Here is a 25,750-nt window from a genome sequence, read left to right on the forward strand (position 1 = left end):
TGGATGCATACTCTTTGCATCACACAATAGTATAGCGTGCACAACACACCTCATGGTTTCTTCTGGGTAAAGGTTTCGGTGAGGCAGGTATTGCACTTTAAAAAACACTGACTGTTAACTAGAAAGACCCTACTACCCAGATGTAATAAACTTTGGTGTAGAGGTACTAAGTTTTCAAAAACTAACTTCTATTTAAATAACACGTAGGAGTAACAGCTTCCTGGTGAAGTATATGCCTCTAGATTATCAGCTGATAGTGGTATGTACCATAACCAGCTGTTATTTCAACACAAAGTATTTTACTTCTTTCAATTAATCAAAAGTCTCTTGGAAGGTGCCATAGCAAGGCATTCATTACAGGGATGTTTAATGAATAGAATATTTGTCATTTGCATAAACAAGAGGCTTCAGCAACTGCCTCCCAGTCATATGTGATAGCCAGGTACTTAGACACTCTGCATATCTGTTGGGTGAAGGCGGGGAGGCAGACGGGAACAATTTTTCAGAATGTCTAACTAAGTTTCCTATGTGGTCTTTCAGACAGAGATTCAAAGAACCTGAAGCTGGAACATACCTCTCCTGCTGACTGTGAATGAAGACTGCAGTATACTCTGCTGCAAGTCCATCTGCTCTTGAACTTTATAAATACATTTAAAAAGATTTATCTTGCAGAATTTTTCCTTTGAAGTTTCCAATACCATTTATGAAGGCTTGAAAATGATATTATTCACGTATTTCAGATAGAGAGCTGAATTGTCAAGGTAACAACTGATTGGAGAATTGACAGTTTTGTCCTATAGACGAGCACATGGAGGGACCTGGGGGAAGATCCAGTGCTTATCAGGGATTTTACTGAGCTCAACAAGCCCTGAAACATAGGAAGGAAAAGAAATCTGCACAAATGAAGAGGTGCCCAGCAGACCATGTTATCTCACTGGAGAGCCCAGTGTTAAAAATTCTCCATAAAATGATAGGTACCTGCTTCTATGGGTTTATTAGTAAAGGATTAGATGAGGTAAGGCGAGTAAACAGGGATTCCATAAATCATAGAATTATAGAATGGTTTGAGTTGGAAGGGATCTTAAAGATCATCCAGTTCCAACCCCCTGCCGTAGGCAGGGACACCATCCAACCTGGCTTTGAGCACTGCCACGGATGGGACAGCCGCAGCTTCTCTGGGCAACCTGTTCCAATGTCTCACCACCCTGACAGTAGAGAGCTTCTTCCACCCTTTGGCATTGTCTTAATTGTTACAACACACAGCACAAGATGACAAAAAATTACCTTTCTACTCAGAAGATAAAATGCCTTTAAAAAGAAAGGAATGAAGCACAGCTCTATGGTTTCTAGGATCCCAGTTAATTAAAATGACTGGAGAAGCACAAACACCTGAGCAGCTTCCAAGACATTTCTCTGGCATATTCTTAATAACTCTGAGCCCTAATTTCCAACTACGGTGTCTGCTCATCCTACTGCAGCACCCTTCAAACCGGTATCCCCTGCAGGATCCAACAGATGTGGTCTGAGAGAAGAGCTGAGCACAAGCTGGTAAGCATTCACTGCGGGGAGTTCTAAGTGCTGTGGGATTTAGTCAAACAGCAAAGTACAAGCTTCTACTATGACTCATCTAGTGTAAAACTAGTGCTAAGTATTGTACATAATTAAGACAACATTATTACAGTGAGATAGCACTTCTTTTTTTGGCATGGTTAAAGTCTTGAAAAGGTGTAATGTTTTCAGCCTTCAGAGCTGTGAAGAAGATGAAGAGTTCTGATGGGAGTTCATTCTAAAAAATATCATGACTACAGTGAGTTTAGATCATAATTTGCGTTATTCCTGAAGCTCTGCATGTATATTTCAGTCATCTTCATGGAAGGTTGTGGTTTTGCTGAAAATAAACACAACCTTAAAGTAGCATTCATTAGATAAGATGTGCAACAGCGGCCTTTCTAGGCATTCCAAGGGTTTTCTGACTTTTATCTCCAGAAATCACTTATTTTACTTTGAGTCACGTTCTTAAAGAGGTACTATTGGTATTTCAAATAATGGACACGAGAAATGACATTTACCATTGAATGCAATAGAAAATGTTGGCAACAGTGGTGTTAGCTATAGATTCAACATTTGAACATGGATTGTCAGCAGGTATGGAACAGAAGTATTAGGTAGGCAATGGCCTTACCTATGAGAAAAGTTAAACAAATAGGTCATTACAACTTCCCCCAAATTTTTATTTCAGATATCAGAAAATCAGCTTTGATTTTTATAAAAACATGTTCTTGATTAGAATTTATTGTAGTATAATGCCAAAAAAATTCAGCTAATTGGTTCCTCAAAAGTCATTTATTCAAGGTTACTTGTTTCTCATTATTCTGAACTAGTAACTGGTTTTTATGGTGTTACGATGCTGTCATTCATTAGTTGTCTGACTTGAAAGCAAGAGGTGGGAAAGCAGACTGCAAGATGGTGACATGGAACTTTCTAAGCGACAGGACTTTGGAGGAACCCATTTCTATCCGTGTATTCCACTGAATGCTTTTGATGCATGTTCATTCTCTCACTTGAAAATACATTGGCTACTTCTTCAAGATAATGTTACTGCCCCTTTTCTTACCATTTCCTAATATGCTGCTTGCACCCATTTTCATGCACATCTCCAGGGAATTATCCAAGTTACAGGGACTGCAGAGTTTCAGGAGGAATCCCGGACAAACAAGGCTCTTGGGTCAAGACACCTGAGCCACAACCAGTGAGCCCCTTCTTTTTGTGTGAGTTGAACAAACTGTAATTTTTTAAAAGTCTTAAGATTAAAAATTCCAAGAGCCTTTCTGAGAAAATGATCATTTAATATGGGAGATAGATCGATCAATTCCCATTTTATTTGCACTGCTGTTTTCCGGATGAGTTTCCAATCTATTAGTGAAGTAGTAAGTGCTCCCCTAGCAACAAACCATTGATGTTTTGAAAGAAAATCAAAAGCTGTGCAAGGTTGTTGGAGAAAAAGTCTTGAAAGCAAAGGAGTGAAAGATCATACCATTCTTATGAGGCTGCAAAAGCTAGTGAAGATTAGAGCTGAGAGTGATGGCCAGAGAGAGACCAAGGAGTCAAGGAGAAGGTATCTGCCTGCAGAGCTTTGCCCTAGCATGCCTTCTTTCAGGCTCACAGCCTAAAACTTTATAGTGGTTGACCTGTTAGGGTCACACAACCAGTGTGGGAGAGGATGGATAAACGTCAAATGGAGAGGGCACCTGTTGTCTGTGGTTACTGCCTTGAACTTTGTATAGCTTTGACAGAATGTACACAGCCTCTGAACATGTGAGACAAATACTGTGCATGCCTGTTCTTTGTAATATAGGGTTTTAACATCAGCTGAGGAGCCAGGGACCTTGCTGTGAGTGCTGGAGATATCCTGATGCAGTCTCAGCTGATCTGACTTATCTTTACTCCAACCATGAGCTCACTACAACCACAAAGGGAAAAGTATTTGTATTCCACTGTGCACATTGACAGTAATATTGTGGATGCAGCAAAGCACTATTGAAAGAAACAGGTATATGGAGCATTTAGAAGGCATTAATTTTGGCTTACATTCTTTTTCAAACCACACTGCAAAAGGTTATAGTGGGAATAGCAAAGGAAAGAACTTGCAGACTTCACAAAAATCAAAGCATACAGCTTGTGCTGGATGGGTATATTTGGCACACATCTGTGATTATGAAATTACTTTTAAATTGCTTTTGAACTTCATCTGGATAATGATTCATCCTTTCAATTTCCTTTCTCCCTCCAGAACATCCACTATTAACAAGCCAACCAGTTGTGATGTTTTACAATCCATATTTGAACCTACTTCTCAAAACATTGCACACTTCCTTAAATAAGCAATTACTCAGCTCATATGCACAAAGATAAGGTCAGTCTTGGGACTTAAGGATGGATCAACAACCCAGTTTGGCAACCATCCTTGAAGCAAATCGAGAAGCAGTTGCACTAGACTTGTTAAGCTGCAACATCATGTTGCAGAAGTGCAACATTAACAGGCAGCTTCAGTGTTTCTGTACAAACAGATATTATACAGCCTTGATTTGATTGAGCTAAGCCTCTTACAGGATTCAGGCATATGCCTAAAGATGGAATTACTTACAGGACTGAAGTTAAGATGTGCTTAAGTGTTTTGTTGTGTATGGGCCTACACACTACATCTGTGTTTGTATTAAGATGAAAATCTGTTCTACAAGACATTCTAGTGTTTTAAAATGTATTTTTGTTCTGAACTGGAACAGGAAGTTTTACTCTGATATGAAATTTAGGAAATCTTTAATTCCAGAAATCTTGTAATTGAGTGTACTTGAAACATGGTGTGTCAGTAATGTTGAAACGCTTTGTGGTATTAAGACTGAAACATTGCATGTCCACATATGTTACTAAATTAATTAGAACCAACTGTGAACCAAGCATGCTGGGATTGCCTGGGCTGTGTATTACCCACACCCCGGCTGCACGAAGAGCTCTGGTCTGATCTAGCTTCTTGGCTGAGGTGTAATGCTCCATGAATGCTGCTGTTCAGCCTACCACTAACGCAAGGATATTCATCTGTGTATGATGTAGAGCTGGACCTGATAGACCCTGCTCAGCCCAAATGGCTTTATGTAGGGATGTTTCGAGTGTATTTTACTAGGTTTTTGACATGAGTCCTTCAGGGATGCTGGGCACTGACTCTGTGCTTGTGCTTGTAGGTAGTTTGGGTCTTCCTGGGCTTATCGATTCTGGCCTTGATGTATCCAGGACAACTCCTTGCTGTCCAGGAGCCATGGTAATTTGGGCACAGCACAAATGGATGACCTTGTTTGTATGTGATGCTGTGCGTGACAAGCGAGCTCCTCTGGAGCTGTGGGATGAAGCTTTGCAGCAGCCAGTCTTGGTGCATGACTGGGCTGCAGCTACTTAAACTCAATCTAGGTCTTTGCAGAGGCTTTAAGGTTCCCTTCCCTGAGTTTCCCAAGCCTGTCCTGCCATAAACATCCCAGCTCGGCTTCTGTCTTACTCTTCCTGTAAGAAACTAGGGCAGCCCTCCGTACACAACCAACTGAATGCTTTGGATTCAGATGTCAGTAAGAATAGGAGTAGGAACCTGGATTGTATGTTCATAACAGGCAGTACAGTTACTTTCTTATTTTGCTGCAGTTACTACACACAAAGTTATATTTTTGTCTGAGGAAGCAAAAAGCCTTCACAGAAAAGTACAAAAAAAAAAGCATGTGTTTTCCCAAGCCTGAACTCATGAGCTTGTATGTGCTTTACTGTAACCTGACTCTTCTTGTAAGAAATATATTTTACATAATTGGCAGCGGCAGCCACATATTCTGAGAGAAAAACTGTGTACGCTGTGTATCATTGATGATGATTTGCAGCTGAACCTTCCATAAAAGTAAAGGATAATTTAGCACTTGAAAGCCAGGCCTCAAAACAAAAATAAAATGTTTTTCGTTTTCTGTGCCTAGGCTAGGATTCATCTCACCTCACTGTAGACACTGGCAGTGTAGACACATATGGTAGGACCCATCACCCAGCTCCCTTTGCAGTCAATCCAGGGAACAGGCACTTTTTAGGCCGTGATTCATCTGACCTATTTACATGTCTGCTGTAGGAGGAGATGAATCACTGCCTAGACTAGATCTGTGCGGAGGATAAAGGGAGCCTAAGACGGCTAGCTCAGATGTAGATGCATATACAGAGCTACAGTTTGAATTTAGGCTTGCAGTTTGGAACAACAATTTTTCAGAGAAGAGTTAAATTTCCTAAGCCACATTTTCCTAGCAGAATGTGTGTATGAATATATATATGTTTTTTTTTCTTCCTGCAACAGAAACATTTGCAACAATATATTTTGAAAACTAGCCCTATATCCCCTCCTACAAATGTTCCACCATCTGAAGAGCTACCATTTTATCTCTCTCTGCCTCTGCCCCTCTTTCACACATGCAGACATGTGTACCCATGCCACGCTTCAGAGCTGGGCCTCCTGAATTTTCAGCATTAACTCAAAATATACTTCGCTGTGTGTGGTAGCCAGAGCTGTTACACACAGATAGATATATTATCTGGGGGGGTTCGTTTGTTTGTTTGTTTGGGTTTTTGTTTGGTTTGTGGTTTTGTTTTTTTAAGTGAAAGCAAAACATGCAAACAAAACCATCAAATGAACATCCCCAAAATTTTCTTATGTTTAAAAGTAATAATTTTTTTTCATGCTTTCTGCTAGAATTTGCTCTACTCTGCCTGCAGCCTTGGTGAAGCAAGGCATCGTAGGAAGAAAAACATCAGTTTCTGGGAGACAAGCACTGATGCAGAGGAAGAGGGAAGACAGACTTGATTATCTGGAAAAGGGTTGCAAGTTCCTGAGTGAAGCTCTGAGAAGACGAGAGAGGTAATGTTATATTATTATGTATAGAAGATCAGAGTTGAAAGTATCTCGTGTGTGCAGATTGAGGATGATGTCCTCACAGGAACACTAACACACTTGCTGCCCTATAATGTCCCAGTGCATCTGAATATCCATTGACACTGCAAATGGCAAAAAAGTAATATTTAAAAAATATTTAGATGTTTTTAAAAAGGAAAAAAGGAAGCCACCCTTTTGCAGAGCTTTACAATGCTCAGTTGGTGCTGAGCAGTGCTTGTTGTAGCTACAATAGTGGTAGGCAAAATCTCTCTCACATCCAGCCATTGGCACACAGCACAGCAACCCATATATGTGAGCACCTGGTTGATCAGTTTGCTTGTGACAGGTCTTGGCACACCATCTCCGCTGGCTGTACAGCTTTACAGACTCCTGTGTTTTGTGGGATTTTTTATCTTTTCCCCCACAAGCTCTTGTCTGCCATGGGAGAACTTGGAACAGAGCAACACTGGCGCTGGCAACAACAGGAAACTGCATTTTGGATAACCCTTTACGGTGCAAGTTTTGCAGCCATTTAAGGGCTTTTCTGTGGGGATCGGGAGGAAAGGCTGTCCGTCATCCAAAGTCCATTGCAGAGGGAAGGGTACCCATGACTGCAAAGGTCTTTGACAAAGGCCAGGAGCATCTGAAGGCCACCTCTGAGAAATGGGCATGGGCTTATGGTTTCCCACAGGGTGCAGTGCAGAAGAAGCTTGAAGAAGAAAGAGTGCTCCTTCACCGGTCATCCCAGTGCATCATTCATTAAATATAACGCCCTACAGGAAAACCAGGGCTTCGTGTTCTCTCTGCCCCCTCCTGCATCAGCCCTGACGTCAGCAGTTTCGAGACATGGAAGTTAAATTAAGGCCAGTGCAGCCTAATAGGCGAGGAGAGCAAATGCTAAGAAGTCCAGGTAATGAGAAAATACCTGCCATCTGGAGCTGTCATAAGCTTGAATTTACATCACTTCCCTCAAAATAAATATATTACAGCGTGGAGAACATTACTTTCCTTGGATGCAGTGCTCCCCTACTGCCCAAAATGTTGGCCTCCCTGCTTTCTGTGTGACTGGTGGCTTCTGCCAAAAGCCCCAGAGAGATGTGCATGGGCACAGGAGGCATCTGCAACCGCTGGCTGTTCAAGCGCAATGGCTGGAGTGGGATCTGTTTGGCTGCATCCGCTCGCTCCCTTCCTCGCTCTGATGGAAAGTTTTCCTCCCAGCTCTGACAGCACCGCAGCCACTTGGGGAAGCACATGACTTCCTCGGGAGCCGGCATTTCTTATTTGTGTTGCAGGCCTCCAGCAGGCATGGCACTGAGGCAATATTTATATCAGTTTTTGTAACATCGTGGCAGCAGCTGCAGTTTTGGGAACTGAAATGCTGGCTGGAAGTGGAGAGAATGGCACAAAGCACACCACGCCACGTAGAAATCAGGGTGGAAGAGGGAAAAAAGGAAGGAAAGGGAGAAAATCATCAATCAGCCTCCTCCCCTAGAAAGCTCGTTGTGTTCCCATGTGCCAGGTGTGCCACTTGCCCTCCAGATGGTTGCCACAGGGTCCATCTGTGTGAGACTGAGTCAATAGAAATTGCAGCTCAGGATGACAGCAACAGGACCAGATCTTTCCCCACAGGGTGCTCATGTTCCGGGGGGCACAGGGCAGGGGAAGGGGAGTCCCCTGGCTGGATGATTTTCTGTGCTACATGCCTAGCAGCTCACTGCGGGGGTGGGGGAGAGCTCCAGCCCTTTGGCTATGAAACAGCACAGTGTAACCCTCCCGTGCGGCTAGCAAGGCTGCCTCCAAAAGCAGGGCAGCCCAGCACCATGCCTTGGCAATCAGCCTTACCAGGCTTATTAACCTGGCTGCAAAGCCATGCTGGTGCATCCATGCTGCTTTCAGTTCTCCAGCTGGCATCTTTGCCCCATGCTATGCAGGTGTCCCGGCTTATGTGAGCTACCTCGCTGTGGCTGGGCAATCCCCAGGGAGCTAGGGTGGGGGACCTGTGTTCCAGATGATTTACTTGTTGCTTTCCATTACAGGAATGTGACACGATTCTCTCCACTTTTGCCTCCTGGCTTGATTTCCATGGTGTTAAGCCAGCAGACGTTTGAGGCTTCACTATTGCTATGGGCCTGGAAGTCATAGCTGGCTGAAAGACAGTGGAGACCTCTTCACTGTGTCTCCACTTCTTCGTCTACCCTGCAGCTGAAGCAAGTGCGCGCCATGGTAGGTCCCATGTGTGTAAGAGGGGCTCTCCGCTACCCATGCATGCTCTTAGTAGGTACCTTGTACCTCTGCTGCCAAAGAACAGTGGCTTTCAGGAGAGTGGTCCTGAATTCTTCCCTGTACACTGCTTGTTCTCTGCGCCATTCCATTGATCTGTGGAATTATGTCTGACAGAGAAGGTATCACACAGTCCCCACTTATCTTAGAGCTCAGTGAAACTGAACAAAGTTGGCATGGAACTAAAATGTTTCCACCAGACTGCTCCAGACTCCAGTTATTATGTGATGCACATTTTATCATGGGCAAGAGCTGAAAGTCATTTGCCTTAAACATAGCTGTTTAGTGCAAAATACCTTCACTCTCCTGAACTACACAGGGTCTCAAGAAAAAGGCCTGTGGGCCTTTGATGGGCCACCAACGAGCATTCCATGTCCATATGCCCCACAGTCCTCTGAAAGGACTGCCATGGAGCACCAGGCAAGGGAACCATCACTGTCATCTGCCTGGGTGTGCAATAAAAACTGGCACTTTAAGTTGCACTGCAGGCAGCCTGAGGTAGAGACACCATTAAAAACTGGTAATATTGTGAGCATGGCTACTTGGGCTGTGTCCCTCAGAAAGCCTCCTCCAGACTTCCAGTTCCTAAGCCCTTGTGCCATGAACAGTTCTACTCTATCTCACCAAGAACTGAAACCTCAGTGCCCAAGCAGTTTCCTTAGCCCAAGCACTCTGAAATGCTCCTGGTGAGCAGGGCTGGGGTAATACAGGCAGGGAGAGGGAGGGAGTAAGCAAAGACGTGCGGTCAGTGGTGGCAAATCCTCAGAGGTGGTACGAAGAGGAGGGCTTGGCAGCCCTTTTGCCACTGTCCTATTGCAACAGGAGGGAGGAGGATATACAGAGGTTACTTAAAAGCTCCCAACTTTTTCAGGCTTCTATTGCACTTCAGAAATTCTGCAAGTGAGAAGGGAAAAAAAAAGACTATCTGAAAAGAAGGTACCCCTGCTAACTAAAAAACTGCCTTTAGGAGCTTACCGCTGTTAAATAATTGCCACATTTTGAATTGCTGTTTTCAGGAGCTTTGGGAAGAAGTTGAGTTCTCATCCATGAATATTTTCTTAGAAGGATGGCATGGCTTTTTCATTGCTACATGCTTACACTGAAATAGATGTGAAAGCAGTTTTGACTAGCTCAAAGAGAAGTCTCTGATCAGCCTACATCTGAGAATTCCCTTAAGGTCGTTAGTGGGAGAGAAATAAGTGGATAAGTGCTTTTTTCTTCCTCCCTCCCCCCCACCCTTTTCTCCCTTCTCTTTCTTTTTTTCTTTCCCACTTTCCCATTTTTCTCCCTCTCTCTCTCAAAAGTGGATTCTCTACATGCAGGAGTTAGCCCTTTAGATACTGGGTGTTTGTGTGCATAGGGACAAAAGTACAGTTCTCCAGTAATCATCCAGACTGTTGTAGGCTGTAGTGTTTGATATGATTGCAGTATAACTTTGCATGTCATTTTTATTAGGGGAGATAGTATGTGATGCACTTTCTGGAAATATAATTTGATATTTTGGATTCAATAATGCTGTTTTGGAGGGTGGGAAAGTGAATGATTTTCCAGTTCTGTCACCCAAAACTTCCTGATGTTTTTAATGCCTTGCTTCTTCTTGGCAAATACTTCTGTTAGGCTTCCCTCTCCTTCTTGTGCCCCTCTTCTTCTCTAATTCGTGTATTATGACAAACACAAAATGCCTTCCAATCCTTAGAGAGCTGTGCTCCATCATTATACTGATGTTTTCTGCCTCTCAGTTTTTGTTTATGTGAGTTTAAAAATGTGTGGCTCACTGATACCCCACACTGTTTCTGGTTTCTCCCATCTTACATGTGCCATGCTGGCTCATGTTTGCTTTTTCCTTGTACTCTTTCTTTCTTTCATTGTGTTACAACATTTTTTAATACAGGATGTCTGAAACAATGAGCACCAATGAGGAAAAGAAGAAACCTCCCCTGAATGGGAGACGAGCCATCCCATCAAACAACTCCAACGAGGAAGAAAATGAGGTCCCTGAGATAGAGGCTTTTGGATTGATACCTAGAGGATTTAATCCAAAAGGTATGGTGTACAATTAACCCATGAGTCTATTTTTGCATCTTCCAAACTCACCTCTGCCCAGCTCTGTGAATTAAAACCAAACCACATTTTTCCTTACATGTCTTGATCTCAGATAGCTTTTATTGCTTCTCATGAGAAAACTAGCTAAAAATACCCTCCCCTCTTAATGGCCCCTCTGGTTTGTGTGGCCTTAAACTGACCGTGAAACTACTGCAAAATGTTGGCTGGCAGGGAAAACTTGTGCTAGATGTTCAGCTCACTCGTAAAAACGAATGTGAAACTGAAAGCAATCTCCATATTTTTAATTTTTCTCCTGTGAAAAGTGTTTCAATCATTTGGCTGGGGAGACAAAACAGTATCATTGTAAGCGATGGGTAAATCAAGCCACATTCTCAGCGCCGATTCTTTGGAGTGAAGCTGAATAAAAGTAGGGAAGATTTGGTTTAAAAGAAATCAGGGTTGTCTCCTGAGGGAGTCACCAACCAAACAACGTTAATTTTTTGGCCTATTTGAAATGAACAGGAGAACTTGTTGAACATGGCAACTCAGGTTAGCCAGATGTAGTAATACTTACTACTCTGATGGGGCTTTTCATCCAGGGTTGAAAGAGTGCTTAATAAATGTAGACAAGCATTAATTACTGCATTTTACACACTGGGAAACAGGCACTTTTAAGTGACAAGTTCAAATTTCTATTGCAAAGCATTATTTCTGTAATCCTGATCATGTGCCTTAACCACACATCCCCCCCATTTTAATACACACTCCTTTCTTTAAAAAGCATTTCTTTTTAAAAATGCTTGAGCAAACCAACTGTCATGTTAAAACTGTAGAAATTTCGCTTGAACCTTTTCAAACAACCCTGTAGCTCTGGGGCAAGTATGTGTGTTGAAATTGTCAAATGTAATGCGGTACAGGTCCTGACTAGACATCATTTCAAACCCAATATGTTCCCAGAAGCTGGGGACGTGTAAGTGTGGGATACCTTAGAAGGAATGCAGCCTGTAGCTAAAGCCCACCAGTACCAGAAGAAAGATTGCTATTGCTTTTTGATGTGCTTCACATGATGCTTTGAATGAAGTGCAGTGCTGGTGGGTGGGAGCCTCTTGCTTTTCAGAAATGCCATGGAAACTTAGGAATGTCAGGTCAAGTGAGTTGAGGCAGGAGCCTAACATGTGCTTAAAGTGATGCTGCTGGTGAGAAAAACAGCCCTTGTCCAAAGCTAGGGTTTGCATGGCCATAGGATAAACCTGGCTATGGAACTGGTATGACTGAAAAATAAATTTGTGTATGACAGCAAAGCTCTTTTTGTACAGCTAGATCAGCTCTGCTGTGCAGTTCAGCTCTGTAATGTTTGCAGCAACAACATGAAATGGGTGACCTGAAGGGAAGGGCCAGCAGCAGTGTTGCTGTTTCAGTGCACATCAGCAGTGATCTAAGCCTTTGATACCAGCTGATGTAAGTGTGATCCCTGGACACACTCTTTTGGGCAGGATGCTTAAGTCACCTGTCAGACCATATTAAAGTTTTATAGCCTAATGGAGCTCAGGCTGGGACTTACATTCAGGAGCTGAGCCTGCCCAGAGCACTCGCAGTGTTGTGCTTGGGGAATAAAGTGAGTGCTGGCAGAGCAGGAGCAACAGAGTGTGACGGGGCTCTAGTGCCACAAGCACATCCTTGCGGAGAACTGCTTGTGCCACCTCCTTCTCCTTCTGCACACCTCTACGTTTCTGCGTTGTCCAAATTTTTTGTAGTGGTTCCCATGTGTCATTGCCATTACACACTGAACAAAGCATGCAAATGCTTTTATCCCTGCTGCTGCAATTAATGAGTTTCCTAGCCTTTGGGGTAGGACAGGACACCTGCAGTAAACACCCAAACATCACTGTTTTCACATGTGCCAGACTGTAATCAACACAGAGATACTCAGTGAGTGGAGGTGAAGGCACAGGCTGTCCGGAGGGGCAGTGGGTGTCACTTCCAGGGTGATCTGTAGCCTTCTCTCAGCTTTGCTGGCTGCAACAACAAGCCACCAACTGACCGTAATAACAGGTTACATACCAAGCTCACTTCGTTTAGATGCCTAAATTTAACTGAATCCTTCCCTTGATCTGTGCAGTGTAGGTGTCTACAGCTGAGCTAGTCACCCTCGTTTCCCTTGACAGCCAACAGAGAGAAACAGGCATTTTTAGGGTGTGATTCATTTGACCTATTTTAGCTACTACTCCAGGATGAGGTAAAACCTTGTGCTTGACTAGCTCTCTGCTGACACCCACTTCTACTCAGCTGAATCACAGCCGGAGCAAGCAGTGGATGCTGTCAAGGACTGCTGCCTCCCCAGTCAGGTCAGTGGGCTGCCTGCTGCTGGAGCCCGACTTGCTGGCGGGAGGAGATGCTCAGTGAGGAGGATGCGGGGCCCCTGAGTGCTTCTGCATCAAGAAGCCTGTATCTCCATGAGCACGCCTGTGCCGTGTCCTCCCCCTGGCTCTTCCTCGCCAGCTCATCTCACTGCAATGTGTTACGAGTGGGCCTGGTGCTTACAGCCGCTTGGTGGGAGGACACAGCCCTGCGGCCCCGCGGCCCCGCAGTCTACAAGCTCCCCACGCACCCTCCTTTGCGAAGTTTGGCAACTCACCAAAGAATCGTGCTTCCCCTGTCAGCAGAGTGATGGGCACCTCCTTTGGAAACTCACGCTATTGGGTTTGTAATCCAGAACCCTTTCTCTCTGGACCTCCAAGAAAACCTGATGTTTGAAAGCTATTCTTGTTACTCAAACAAACAACTCAAACTTGTGGTCATTTATTTCCATGCAAGCTTAACATTGCAAAAGCTTTAAGAAAGCATCAGACTGCTGCCTCCTGTGCAACAAACCTGCTTGCACTAAACAGCAGACCAGGCTAAGCTAAACCATCGTATGCACCTGTCTTCAAAGGGGGTCTTGATGATGACCCTTTGTGAAGGACAGATGCCACATCTGTCCCTCACAAACAGATGAGCATAGACTGGAGCCTTCATTTTGATTGCACCCTAGTGACGGTGTTAGCAGATCGCACTATCCTGTTAGGTTTTGTCCTCTGTAATTACCATTAAACTAACACAGGCTCGGTCACAGGTTATCTTCACCTGGCAAGCTCAATATACATTCTAACACTGAGTGCAAGTGGAATATGCTGTCCACAGATGTGTGTGGTTGTGTTTTAACAGGAGCCATGTAAGTCCTGAGATGAAATGCAGCAAATGGTGAACTGAAGGCCCAGGGTGGCTCAGCTTCGCAGTTCCTTGAAGGATTAATGTGAAGGAATGGCTAGGTCACTATTGCCTTTTATTTCAGAACATGAGATGAAAATACAACAAACCCTCAAATTCATTTGTATGCTTCCTCAGAAGGAGGGAGAGGCTGAGCAAAACTTACTGATAGCTTCACCCCTCACAGAGCCCCAAGACATGCAGCCTTTTCATGCAGTGCTTTCAGCCTGGGAGGGGTTGGGACAGATGAGGGGAGAGCCTCTTCCTTGCCCCCATTTTGCCCACCTCCAGGGAATCCCCACCTCATGTAATTTGATTGTGAGCTTTGTCAGCATTATTGTGAGCGATCATCAATTTTTTTGCAGGGAGAGAGGCAAAGCGTGCCCCACTTCACAGAGGGGCAATGAGAATGATTTCTGAGCAAAATGTGTTTAATGTTTCACACAAAAACCATCTCTGTAACTTCAGCCAGTGCTAAAGCCAGCGAGGATCTACAAAAGTTACTCCAGAAGCCTGGTGAATTGAGCAAAGAATAACAATAACATTACCATGGGACTTTAAGCCTGGCTCAGGATTGAACAGGTATTCCAGCCTTTCCTCAGGTTAAGGTTAGCAGGATGGTCTGGGGTTCAGTTGTCCAGGACTTTTCCATGAAAGGATCTTTATCTTGCTGTGTCCTTGGGCATTTTCCTTTCCGTTTCCCAAAGGGCAGGGTGAGGCAGCTGATGATGACAATGCACAAGCAGTACCTGCTCCTGCTGCCCTTATTTTCCCCTCTCCTGTTATCTGTAGCCCAGAGCCCAGGCTGTGTGGTTTGGTTGGAGCATGAGAAATATCATGTTGGTGTCCAGGGGAGCTGCTGCCTGCAGGGCTCTGCTGATGTCTTGAATGCATCCCTGCAGAATGCCTGCTCCCCAGAAGGAGTTGCTTTGCTGCTTGTCCAGAGCTGGCAACTATGCAGTGTTCCACTGCCCTCAAGGAAAAACAGTGTGCAAGACTGTTTTCTGAGCTTCTGTGAAATGGGTTGTGTTCAGCCTTCAGTGACTTGAATATCCAATTCATTCGCTGAGCACATCATTTCTGCTCACAGTGTACTCAGTAACAGGCCAAATTAACCACCATCATGAGTACACACAGCTCCACCAGCTGCTGTAAATGTGCACCTCTTTCTGCCAGGCATGAGTTTGGCTCTGTTACCATCAGTATAAAATGCAAAAATTACCCAGTTTCTAACTGTCAGCACCTGGAAAGGCAAGCTGAGAGCTTCAAATCAAGCTTTACTCTTCTGTCTCTCTCATGGTGGTGAGCAGTAATGGTCATCCTGGCAGAGGTTTTGTGACTATCTGCCCAAGCATGTAGGCGAAAGAATGATGCCCGGTTTCATTTTCATGTGGTTGCTTGTTGTGTGTGAAGACTCCCATTGTGAAGATTCCTGGTATGGTACAGTCACGTAGCTCATGGTGACTGCAAGCACCTTTGGCTATCTCAATGCCACCACTGGACATTAGCTGAGCAGACTGTCTTCTAGCAGTGGTAGGCTTTTGGACAGCCCTGATTTGAACAGAGCAAAGATTTGCTCATGCATGTTACAGATACCTGCTGCTGTTTGCCTATAACTCTATGCTGTAATTATATACTGTAATGTTATATTTGGTTTTCATAAGAAGACACTAATAGCAGTGGAGGTGTACTAAGAAGCTGAGTCTAGACACATACAGTACAACAAAACCTTATTTAATACAGACAATCCAAGCTCTCAGCTGAATGAAAGATCATTAGCTGCCTCTGAGGTTCTCCAGCACTCGATAGTGGTAGTGCTTTGCAAACATTATAGTATTTAAGTGCCACAAAACCCCTATAAATTTGCATTTTGCAAATGGAGGGCCGCAAGAAGTGAGACATGAAGGCACAACTGTCAAGGCCCACAGATTACTCTGGTAAACTTGTGAAAAGGAGGCCCAGACTTGCAGAAAGCTGAGGCCAAAGGAATGTCCATCTTAAGGACATTCAGTTCCACAGGAACCTGTTCATTCTGCAATTGCTTTAGTCATTCCCTAGAAGCCTGGCAACCTCTGTGAAAATGGCAGGTGGGCAGACAAGTGTCAGTCCATAAGTTTCTTGCTCACCCAGGAAGATATAAGTCCCAAATAGATCCAGTGTGCTCTGTCGCGCAGTGTTCCTTGATGAGGCAACGCATAGGAGGCGGAGGACAGGGTCTCTAAAAACATTGATATCGGTGCTGACATTCCAACATACTGACTCCTTCCTTCTCTGTTCATTTACGTGTCTCTGCAGATTACCTGCGTGTTGTGGACATTCATATGTTCAAGGAGCCCCACGAGATCAACAAGCAGCAGCACCACACTGACAAGTACTACAGCCCCAAGCTGATAGTGCGTCGGGGACAGATTTTCCAAATCCAGATTGACTTCAACCGACCCTACAAGCCAGAGACAGACCAGTTCTGGCTGGAATACTTGATAGGTAAGTGCCTGGCAAAGTCTGTGTCATATCAGCAAAGCAGAATTGAAGAGTCTCCCATAAACAGGAACACAGCAGTACTTAATGGCTGTCTCAATTAATAAATCAAAAAATACCAGGCTTAACTATAGGCAAGGAACTGCTTTTCTAAATAGGGTCTGAATCCTTACTCAAGAAAATCAGCAGAAATACTTGTGACAGAAGCAGGAGCAGTATTTGTGGCATTCTGTTTAGCAAGAAACTGTACTTCATTGAGCTTTCAGACTTACCCCTGGTTAATGCCGTATGTCAATGCTGAAAGGTAGGTGGAACACAAAACATCTTTTATTAGTGTTTAGGAGACGTACAGAGGAGGAGTCTTGTTTGAGGTGGAAGAGATGACTGTGTAAGAGGTGGGCAGAGAAATTACACAGAGTGGAAGAATAGGAAGCCCTGCGACTTTGCAGCCTGCATTTACAGCCAACTTGGTGACAAGGGAGAAGGTTCAGAGACTGTAGCTTTGGGCCAGAGACTTACTCAGGCTCACATCAGAGGCTTCCTTGATTTACTGCAAAAAGGGCAAGAAAGCATTTTTCCTCTCACTGAGACATTTTTGACAGGCCCTAATGTACCTGTTGGCTTATGAAGGTACAGGACTAGGGAAGGGTCAAAAACAAGTGATGGAGTGGAGCTTTCTGCTGTGCTCCAAAGATGGCCACACCGAATGCCACTCCCTGCATGACAGCTCTGGGAAAGCCCCAGCTTCATCTAGAGTTATCTGGGAGTTTCTGTGTTAAGACATCAATGTTCTCCTTATAAAGTCTTTAAAGTAGATTTGAATTGATGTTTTAATTTACCTTCCTGAGAGATGCAGTTCCGAAATTTGTAACATTGATTTTTTTTCCCACTGCTGAATTATGATGATGTGGCCATTTATTAGATTTGTTGCCTTTTAAAGCTAGATGGGCGTTTATCTCTTAAACATATGTGCAGTGAAAAGGTTACTATCTGCACACTTTTTTTCATGGATCTCTTCTTTCGAATTTAAATTAGGGTTGGGAGGCATGTTATGACAGTCCAGTGAATGATTGGCTGAACAGCCACAAGTGCCTTTAAAAATTTAATATGCATAAATATCATTAGTTCTTTGGGGATTTAATTAAATTCAAGACTCTTCCCTTAATCTTTATATGCTTAAAACAAACAGCTGTAGCAAGAAGAAGTGGAAAATGGAACATTTGGTTTTTTATTGCATTGTGTGCAGTTTGCATTTGTTTTACTCAGTTATTCTATATTGGAAGAAGAAATTTAACACTTGTTTTAACATTGCACAGTCCACTTAAAAGAACATATTCACTTATTTTCCTGTTGCTCTTTCCTAACATGCCTGTATGTAGTTTGTACCTTGAATCTCCAAACATGGATAAAAATCTCCTAATCCCCAGCCACAGTAGGAATGGGGTAAAACACAACTCAAGCCAGGGGAGACTTTGCTACAAACTCAGATCTGAATGATTACTCTGGAGTCAGCTTTGAGCCTGTGGCTGATTTCCCCTTACCATTCTTCAGTGTTACCGTCCTTCCTGTGAAATGGGAATGGTAATGCTGGTGTCTCATGTGTGGTGGCTGGCAATCAGCTGAATGGAAGTGCTGCATATACAGGACAGTATACAATACTATTGCTCTCCCCTGCTTTTCAGGCGTCTGCTTCCGGGAGCACCACTGCACTCTTGCCACAAGGAATTTAGCTCACAGAGATTCAAGTGGGAGATGTGCAAGCTCTTTTTCTAGGAACTGGTTAATTCTCAGTGATCCACAAATGTTTTCTCTTCATGCACATGTGGTGAAAACAATGTACATTTGTTCTCAGGGACTAGCAACAGAAAGCAAAAAAAAAAACAGTCCACAAAGGAGAGCGCAATTGTTTGGAGATGATCTGTTTGACTCTTGCTATGTCTCCTTCTACTGGCAAGTCCAATATTTAATGCCCTGAAGAGGAGAAAGAGGGAACTTCCTAAGTATAACTTAGGAAAGGGCACTGAGGGCACAAGGTTTCAGGGTTGTGCTCTCAAACCATTTGTCATGGGGAAATGTGGCCATTTTCATCTAGGTTTTTTCTGTTCATCTGCCTGAAGAGCCAGTATGCACCTCTCATGATGCTAGCTGCCTGAAAGTCAGAGCCCAGTCCAAAAGCTGTTGCCTAGGCTGCCTCTGTAAGCCGAGGAGGGAGGCAGGTACCTCCAGGTGGCAGTTTAGCCTTTCTGTGTTAGCATGGGATGGATGAACTGTCTTCGGGATATTTTTTCAGTTCCTCTGTTGACTCTCCCCCATAGACCAGCCTCTGAATTTTAAGATCACCAAGACAGGGGAGATGAGTCCTGCCCTTTGGTACTCTCAGGTAGAAGCATCACAGAATCATAGAATCATAGAATAGTTAGGATTGGAAAGGACCTTAAGATCATCTAGTTCCTACCCCCCTGCCATGGGCAGGGACACCTCAAACTAAACCATGCCACCCAAGGCTCTGTCCAACCTGGCCTTGAACACCGCCAGGGATGGAGCATTCACAGCTTCCCTGGGCAACCCATTCCAGTGCCTCACCACCCTTACAGTAAAGAACTTCCTCTCTATCTCCAATCTAAACTTGCCCTGTTTAAGTTTAAACCCATTATCCCTTGTCCTATCGCTACAGTCCCTCCTGAAGAGTCCACCTCAGCATCCTTGTAGGCCCCCTTCGGATACTGGAAGGCTGCTATGAGGTCTCCACGCAGCCTTCTCTTCTCCAGGCTGAACAGCCCCAACTTTCTCAGCCTATCTTCATACAGAAGGTGCTCCAGTCCCCTGATCATCCTCGTGCCCCTCCTCTGGACTTGTTCCAACAGTTCCATGTCCTTTTCATGTTGAGGACACCAGAACTGCACACAATACTCCAAGTGAGGTCTCACAAGAGCAGAGTAGAGGGGCAGGATCACCTCCTTCGACCTGCTGGTCACGCTCCTTTTGATGCAGCCCAGGATACGGTTGGCTTTCTGGCCTGTGAGCGCACACTGAAGCCAGCTCATGTTCATTTTTTCATCGACCAACACCCCCAAGTCCTTCTCTGCAGGGCTGCTCTGAATCTCTTCTCTGCCCAACCTGTAGCTGTGCCTGGGATTGCTCTTACCCAGGTGTAGGACCTTGCACTTGGCATGGTTAAACTTCGTAAGGTTGGCATCAGCCCACCTCACAAGCGTGTCAAGGTCCTTCTGGATGGCATCCCTTCCCTCCAGAGTACCAACTGAACAAAGACACCTGGGGACTGACTCAGACAACAGCCATACAGCAGAGGCAGCTTGAGCTCAGAGAGGCTTTTTGCGGTGACGTAAGGGGTATACCTCCCAGAAAAGTGCTGAGTTTGAGAGGTTAACGTGATGGAATATACACAGAAATATTGGCAGGATGTTCTAAAATGACCTTTCCAAGGAGCTCTCTGTGTGCCTGAGCAGTGGATTTCAAACAGTGTAGCAGAACTGTAGAATAACCTACTTTGGAGGGACCTTCAGCAGACTCATGTCCAAGTCCTTGCTCAAAGCAGGTCCAGGTTGCTCCAGCTGCTCAGGGCCTTGCCCTCAGGGCTTGCTCAAAACCTACAGGTTTTGAGTATCTCCAAGGGTGGGGATGTTACCACAAACAGTGTGTCCAGAGCTGTAGAATATTTTGGGTGTTTAAAGGTGCTATTCTCATAAGGTACAAAGATACTTTTGATGGGGATGGATGGCCTTAGCTCCCAGGAATTCAGTTAGAGCTGGGAAATCTCAACGTCTCTTTCTTCAGGGCAGTTCCTACGGTGAGGTCTATTTATACAACAGCACCACAAAAAGCTATTCAGAAATTATTAGTTCCCATCACTGGAAATTTCCCAGCACTGACGTTAATCCATCACAGAATTTTTATCCATTAAAGACTAATTTTGCTCCTGAAAAATGTGACAATGGTAATGACTTGATCCTGTCTTTGTGCAGAACTATTCTATTTCCTTTATGCCCTAAAATGTAGTTTTACGTCTCTCCTTCTCCTCCTATTTTTGCTTCTTTTGCATCATTAAAAAGATGATTAATGAGGCAAATAAAGCAAGTAGAGACTGCTTAATCCTTCTAATTGATAATGAATCAAAGGTACCTGGGACAAATGCTTCTTGTATCATGCGGAACTAGGTCTATGACACTCACAGGATAATCTTCAGTAAAAATCTTTTTTAATCCACAGTCCATTTAAAGACCATTTACACAGAGTCTAGAATTCACAAGCTAAATTGTATAAACAAATATATATACGTGTGTGTAAACATGTAAATATGTCACCTTAATCTCTTGAAAGCCACTTTTATTGATATTCTTCTGCGATGGTTCCTTATGCCTAAAGCAGGTTTTGCTTTAACAGACTGTTTTCCATAGAGTAATTATTGGTGAAACTGGCTGAAGTGCTAACATGTGAATTATTTTAATTCAGTTTTGTACATAATGCTTCATTAAATTAGGACCATACTTGTCTGCTAAAGTATGGAAATCAATAAATGTGCCAAAAAATCCAAATGGAAAAATATCCATTTATAAAAAGTAACGGGATGTTATTCCAGTTCTTGTGCTGGACTGCATCCATACATCAGTACCTGTGGTTTGGGAGCTGCACCATCACCACATATTTCCTTTCTCGCAGCCCACTTCCTGGCTTTAATGAGAGAAAAAGTGAGCATCACCCCTTGGGAAATACTCATTTTATTGGCCTGGGATTGAGATGAAAGAGACAAAAAAAAAGTGTAAATGCTGTGCTTACATCCAGTTCCTCACACCAGGAACAATTTCAGCTTGCTTGGAGTCCCGGGGACCCAGAGATTCCAATGACCCCTTCACCCATCTTGATCTCTCCTGACTACTGCCTTTGTGGTCATGGGTATACTTTGTGCTGCTCTTAGCTTTCTCCTCTGTGGGGGTTGGGGATCAGCCTGACTGAGCATGGCTCTCACACCTGGGGCAGTCAGTTTGGCCAGAGTGCTGCAAAGTTTCCACAGTCACTGCTGCACTGGCAGTGATTTCTCTGAAAAGCAGATATATGATTAGATGGGCTTATATGGCCTTCAATCTTACTTTTAGTAGTAGTTTCCTGTACGTGGCTGTAAATAAATTCTCATAATTTATTATGTATAAATAATATATATAATTATTTACAGATAATATAATACACCATATAATACACCATATAATACAGATAATATAATACAGATATATATAATTTATTACAGATAATATAATTATCTGTAATAAATCCTCATAAATTGTTGTCTATTTGTGTTTTCCTTAAATGGCTTCATAAATCCATATATATTGGTCTAGTCCTAAATATTATTATGAATGTTTTATCCATTGGCACACTTCTGGAACTGTCATAAATCCCAGTCCTCCAGGCTACTATCACCTTTCTACACATGTGCATGCTTGGACAGTCATGCACCCACTAATATGCACTTCTCAGGGTTCTATAAATCATTGGCTTTTGGCCTGAGATGAGAGCAGAGACTTACTGTTCCTTTTTCTACAGTCTTCCCAGGCCTCCTGCTCCACAGGAATAGTTATAAACACATGAAAGCTGCTAAGAACACAAAGATGCTAGAGCTGATCCCATATGGCTTATTTAGGTGACACCAAATTCCCACTTATAGTCAGATGGGCATCTGAGTACAACAAAATAACAGGTGTCCTATTCAAGACACCCGTGCCAGAATCGATGGAGCTCCTCATACTGTCCTACAGTGTCTACAGCCTTTCTCTAATTTCACAGCAGTGCTGGGACACGGGTTATTCCAGGAGGGTTGAGGGTTTGTTCCTTTTGTCAGGCAGTAAATCTGTCTTAGTGGGAAGTATTGCTGCCCCTGCTGTCACCTGTCCACCTCAGCAGCTCTGGAGCAGGGCAACTGATAGCTAATGGAGTGGCTGAGCCATGAGGCATTCCCCAGCACTTAAGATGGGATGTCAAGATGAGTTCTGCCTCTGGGGCAAAGTTGCTCATTGGAAAATTCTGGATCTTGATATTTTGTTAGGAGCCTTCTTGGCATTATACAAGACCAACTGACTCTGGTGCTAGGGTCAAACTCTGTGGTACATAACACAACATTGAGGATTTATTAAATCACCATCTAAACTGATTATTTATCACTGCTAAACTATTTACCATTTAGGCTTGGCACAATTTGAGGCTCTGTTTGACAAAGAACTATTAGATTTGAACAAAGATACAGAAACACCGGATAATCTAAACAGGGTGTCCCATTTGGGAGGAGAAAGAGTAATTTATTAGCAGTGGAACACATTTCTTACAGCTTGACTGCAGACAGAGAAGAGATCTGTTTTACAGCTCTTAGAATACAACAAACCTCTCCACTTGCTGAACAAATTCATTGGGGTATTTTTTCCATCCCTCTGGAATTCCCAGCCAGGCCCCAGCTGAGCAGAGAGGATGGTTTCCCTCAAAATATTCCATGAATGCAGTATTTCATGCAAAGAAATCTTTATCTTTATTAAGTCCTCTTCTTGTACTCCTGCAGCAGCAGCAAGTGGCACATAAAATCTAGCTCTGTTTTTTAATGATTTGAATAGCTAAGGTGCATGACTCCAATGTGTGTTTTAAAACTGTAAAATCCTATAAACATTCACTCCCGGAACTGAGTGGTCAAATGTTAAGGATTCTTAACTGGAGTCATAAGCAAAAAATATTTCAAGACATTTGGGTTTCCTACATTTCCAAGTTTGTATGTAGCACTTCTGAAGGCAATGGAATTTGAGGGTGGGAGGAACGCAGGTGTGATACTAAAGCAACGGCTTGAAGACACTACTGGGTTCTTTTACAAAAATTTGTCTCTCCTTCTTGCTTGTTTTGTCCTTGTTTTACTTTTCCATGTTTTTTCTCTTCTCTCTTTCTTCCTTCTCTTCTCCTCCTTTTTCCTTACTCCTTTTTCCTCACTCCTTTTTCCTCTTTTGACATTTGTTGTAGTTATTTATAGTGATTAATAAGGCATAGTCCCAGTATGCTAACACCCATTCTCAGGTTGCTTGCTACAAGTAAGGCTTATCTCTGTTACACACCTACTGTACTTGTGGGTTCCAGCTCAAATTTATTTATTAATCTTCACAATTGTTATACTTCCAGGGTTGACATTGAAATAGATTCTTTACCCTTTGTATGAAAGAGTGTATCTAGGTAAACCAAATGAACCTATGAGGAAAATTGTTAACCTTACTGTGTATAATGTATGTCCCAAAGGGAGACAGATTCCTCAACTCCTTTAAAAAACAGTCTTCTAAGGAGGGTTCGTAAAAAGACTATTGAGAAATAGCTGTGTTCACCTTCCTGTCTTCTGCAGTATCCTACTTCCATCAGGGGGGAAATGTCTCTAAAGCTCACTGTATCTCTAATCTCTGTCCTACCAAATTTTCCCTCCTCCCTGTTGAAAGTAAAACATCTACACACTTATGAGTAAATGGACCTATACAAGGGCACCCGTTGGTGCTTACAGTGGCTGTGCTAACAGCACAGCCCTAACTCACACACACACAGAGGGTATTGTATATGTTCACTGGGGATCAAGGAAAAAACTAAACTAGGTGGAGATATGAGCTTCCAGGTACTGGGCAGGGAAGGAAGATGATGAGTATCATCTGAGCAAGCCCTGGTCCCTGTTAGTCACTTGTAAGGAACAGCAGCAGAATTGGATAACCGGAGGAGGAGCACTCATGTTTTTCTTCCTGAACTTGCTGTACTTATCTCTCCCTTTCCCTCTGTTGCTGTAAATCTCTGTGGTGTGGCAATTTAACCCAGAATTAAACACAGCTTGCCTCCATGCCTGACAGGCCCAGAGCTGACATGCTAAGGAGCTAAGGCATATGTTAAAAATAACTCACTTTGCGTGTGTGCTTGGCCACAGTTCTGTGTTTCAGATGGCTCATTCTTTTGCTGCTGCATAAATGGGCTTCGGCAAGCTCTGACAAACACTGCACTCTACTTTTTGCCCCTGCAAATTGTGTGTATGTTGCAGCACCCCATCCATGCCCACATCTACACATGCCTAATTCATGGTGCATTTTGCCATGTAGAACTTCACTCTCATTTGTTTGTTTTCAAGGCCTTGTGATGCAACACTGAGGGAGCTCCTTTAATAATGACAGCAGCTATATTAAAAGACAGCTTCTCTTTTCCTGGGTGCCTGGAAACCCCAGGAGTTGCTGAGCTGAGCTGCAACTGAACTGAGCAGGACCTTTAGGAGCCCAACTTGGATAGCTACAGAAATCAAGGTGGGATAAAAAAGGATAAGAAAGAAGCATCAAAAGTTAACAGGCCTGTGCACTGTGCAGCAGTGGAAATAGATATGTTTGTGCCATTAAACCTCCTGTACAAGGGAGGTTTCTGTAAATACAATGTGTTCTGGCAATATCGCAGCTCAGTATCTAGCATTGAAAAGCAGAGAGTGGGAGGCCCATAAAGAAAGAGGGTCACTGAATTTTCTCCTGTACTCTCCTGCCTTGAAGGCATGGCAGTCAGCAGCCCCCGTCACAGCCTGATATCTTTTAATCTCCAAAGGAAATCTATAAAAAAATTCACTCTGTGCCTGGTGGTAACAGTGCAGCAACCTTCAGGCTTTCTGAGCTCTCAGGCTGGATTTTCCCATTTCCATGTGCTGTTAGAGCAAACAGGAACATCCCAACAGCATGATGTCACATAGCAATTCCCTTTCACAGAGCAATTGGCTGTGAAATGTCCTCATCTGAGGGCCAAGGCCTCCTACACCCAAAGCACACGAGAACATCAGGCAGTAAAGCACCCACAAAGAACTGGCTGTGGAGTGTTTCAGACTGCCAACTCCTGGAGCAAATCAGAGTAGGAGAGATCCTGAGCCAGCTGATGCTGCTGGCAGAAGGGCCCTCCTGTCAGCATAAAAAGGGCTTATCTTGTTTACATGGCTCCTGGTCCTGACATGCACCCAAACATTCCTCCTGCCTCTCTATAGGTTGGGTTAGCACCAGAGACCCTGCAGAGAGTGATCTGCCAGACATTCCTGAGCTCTTAGTAATAAGTCTTTGGATAACATTGAATATTCTTGCTTAGAAACTAACCCAGAGAATGAAATCACTACTGCATGCTATCCATTCTGAGGAAGGGCTGACATTACAGATATCCCAGCTACGAGCCAAAGTTGACCCTACTTCTCCACTGCAGCCAGAAATGTGTGCTTAAGATGTAGATAAAAGTCAAATG

At 43.6% G+C, this 25,750-nt stretch overlaps 1 protein-coding gene across 2 annotated transcripts in view; it reads left to right on the forward strand.

Moving 5' to 3' along the window:
• Positions 1-6,301: 6,301 nt before the first annotated feature.
• The window catches only part of F13A1 (coagulation factor XIII A chain), a 65,541-nt gene continuing 46,092 nt past the window's right edge, over positions 6,302-25,750 (forward strand). The window contains exons 1-4 of one of the 2 annotated variants that reach the window (XM_080610603.1): positions 6,302-6,424; positions 8,476-8,662; positions 10,611-10,762; positions 16,304-16,492. In XM_080610603.1, the coding sequence (XP_080466729.1) occupies positions 10,612-10,762; positions 16,304-16,492 (340 nt within the window). In that variant the 5' untranslated portion in view covers positions 6,302-6,424; positions 8,476-8,662; position 10,611. Of the gene's footprint in view, positions 6,425-8,475; positions 8,663-9,538; positions 9,656-10,610; positions 10,763-16,303; positions 16,493-25,750 lie in introns of those variants that run through there. The other variant, XM_080610602.1, reaches the window with a different exon arrangement.

The sequence above is a fragment of the Psittacula echo genome (assembly GCF_963264785.1).
Source record: "Psittacula echo genome assembly, chromosome: 2".
NCBI classification, from domain to species: Eukaryota; Metazoa; Chordata; class Aves; order Psittaciformes; family Psittacidae; genus Psittacula; species Psittacula echo.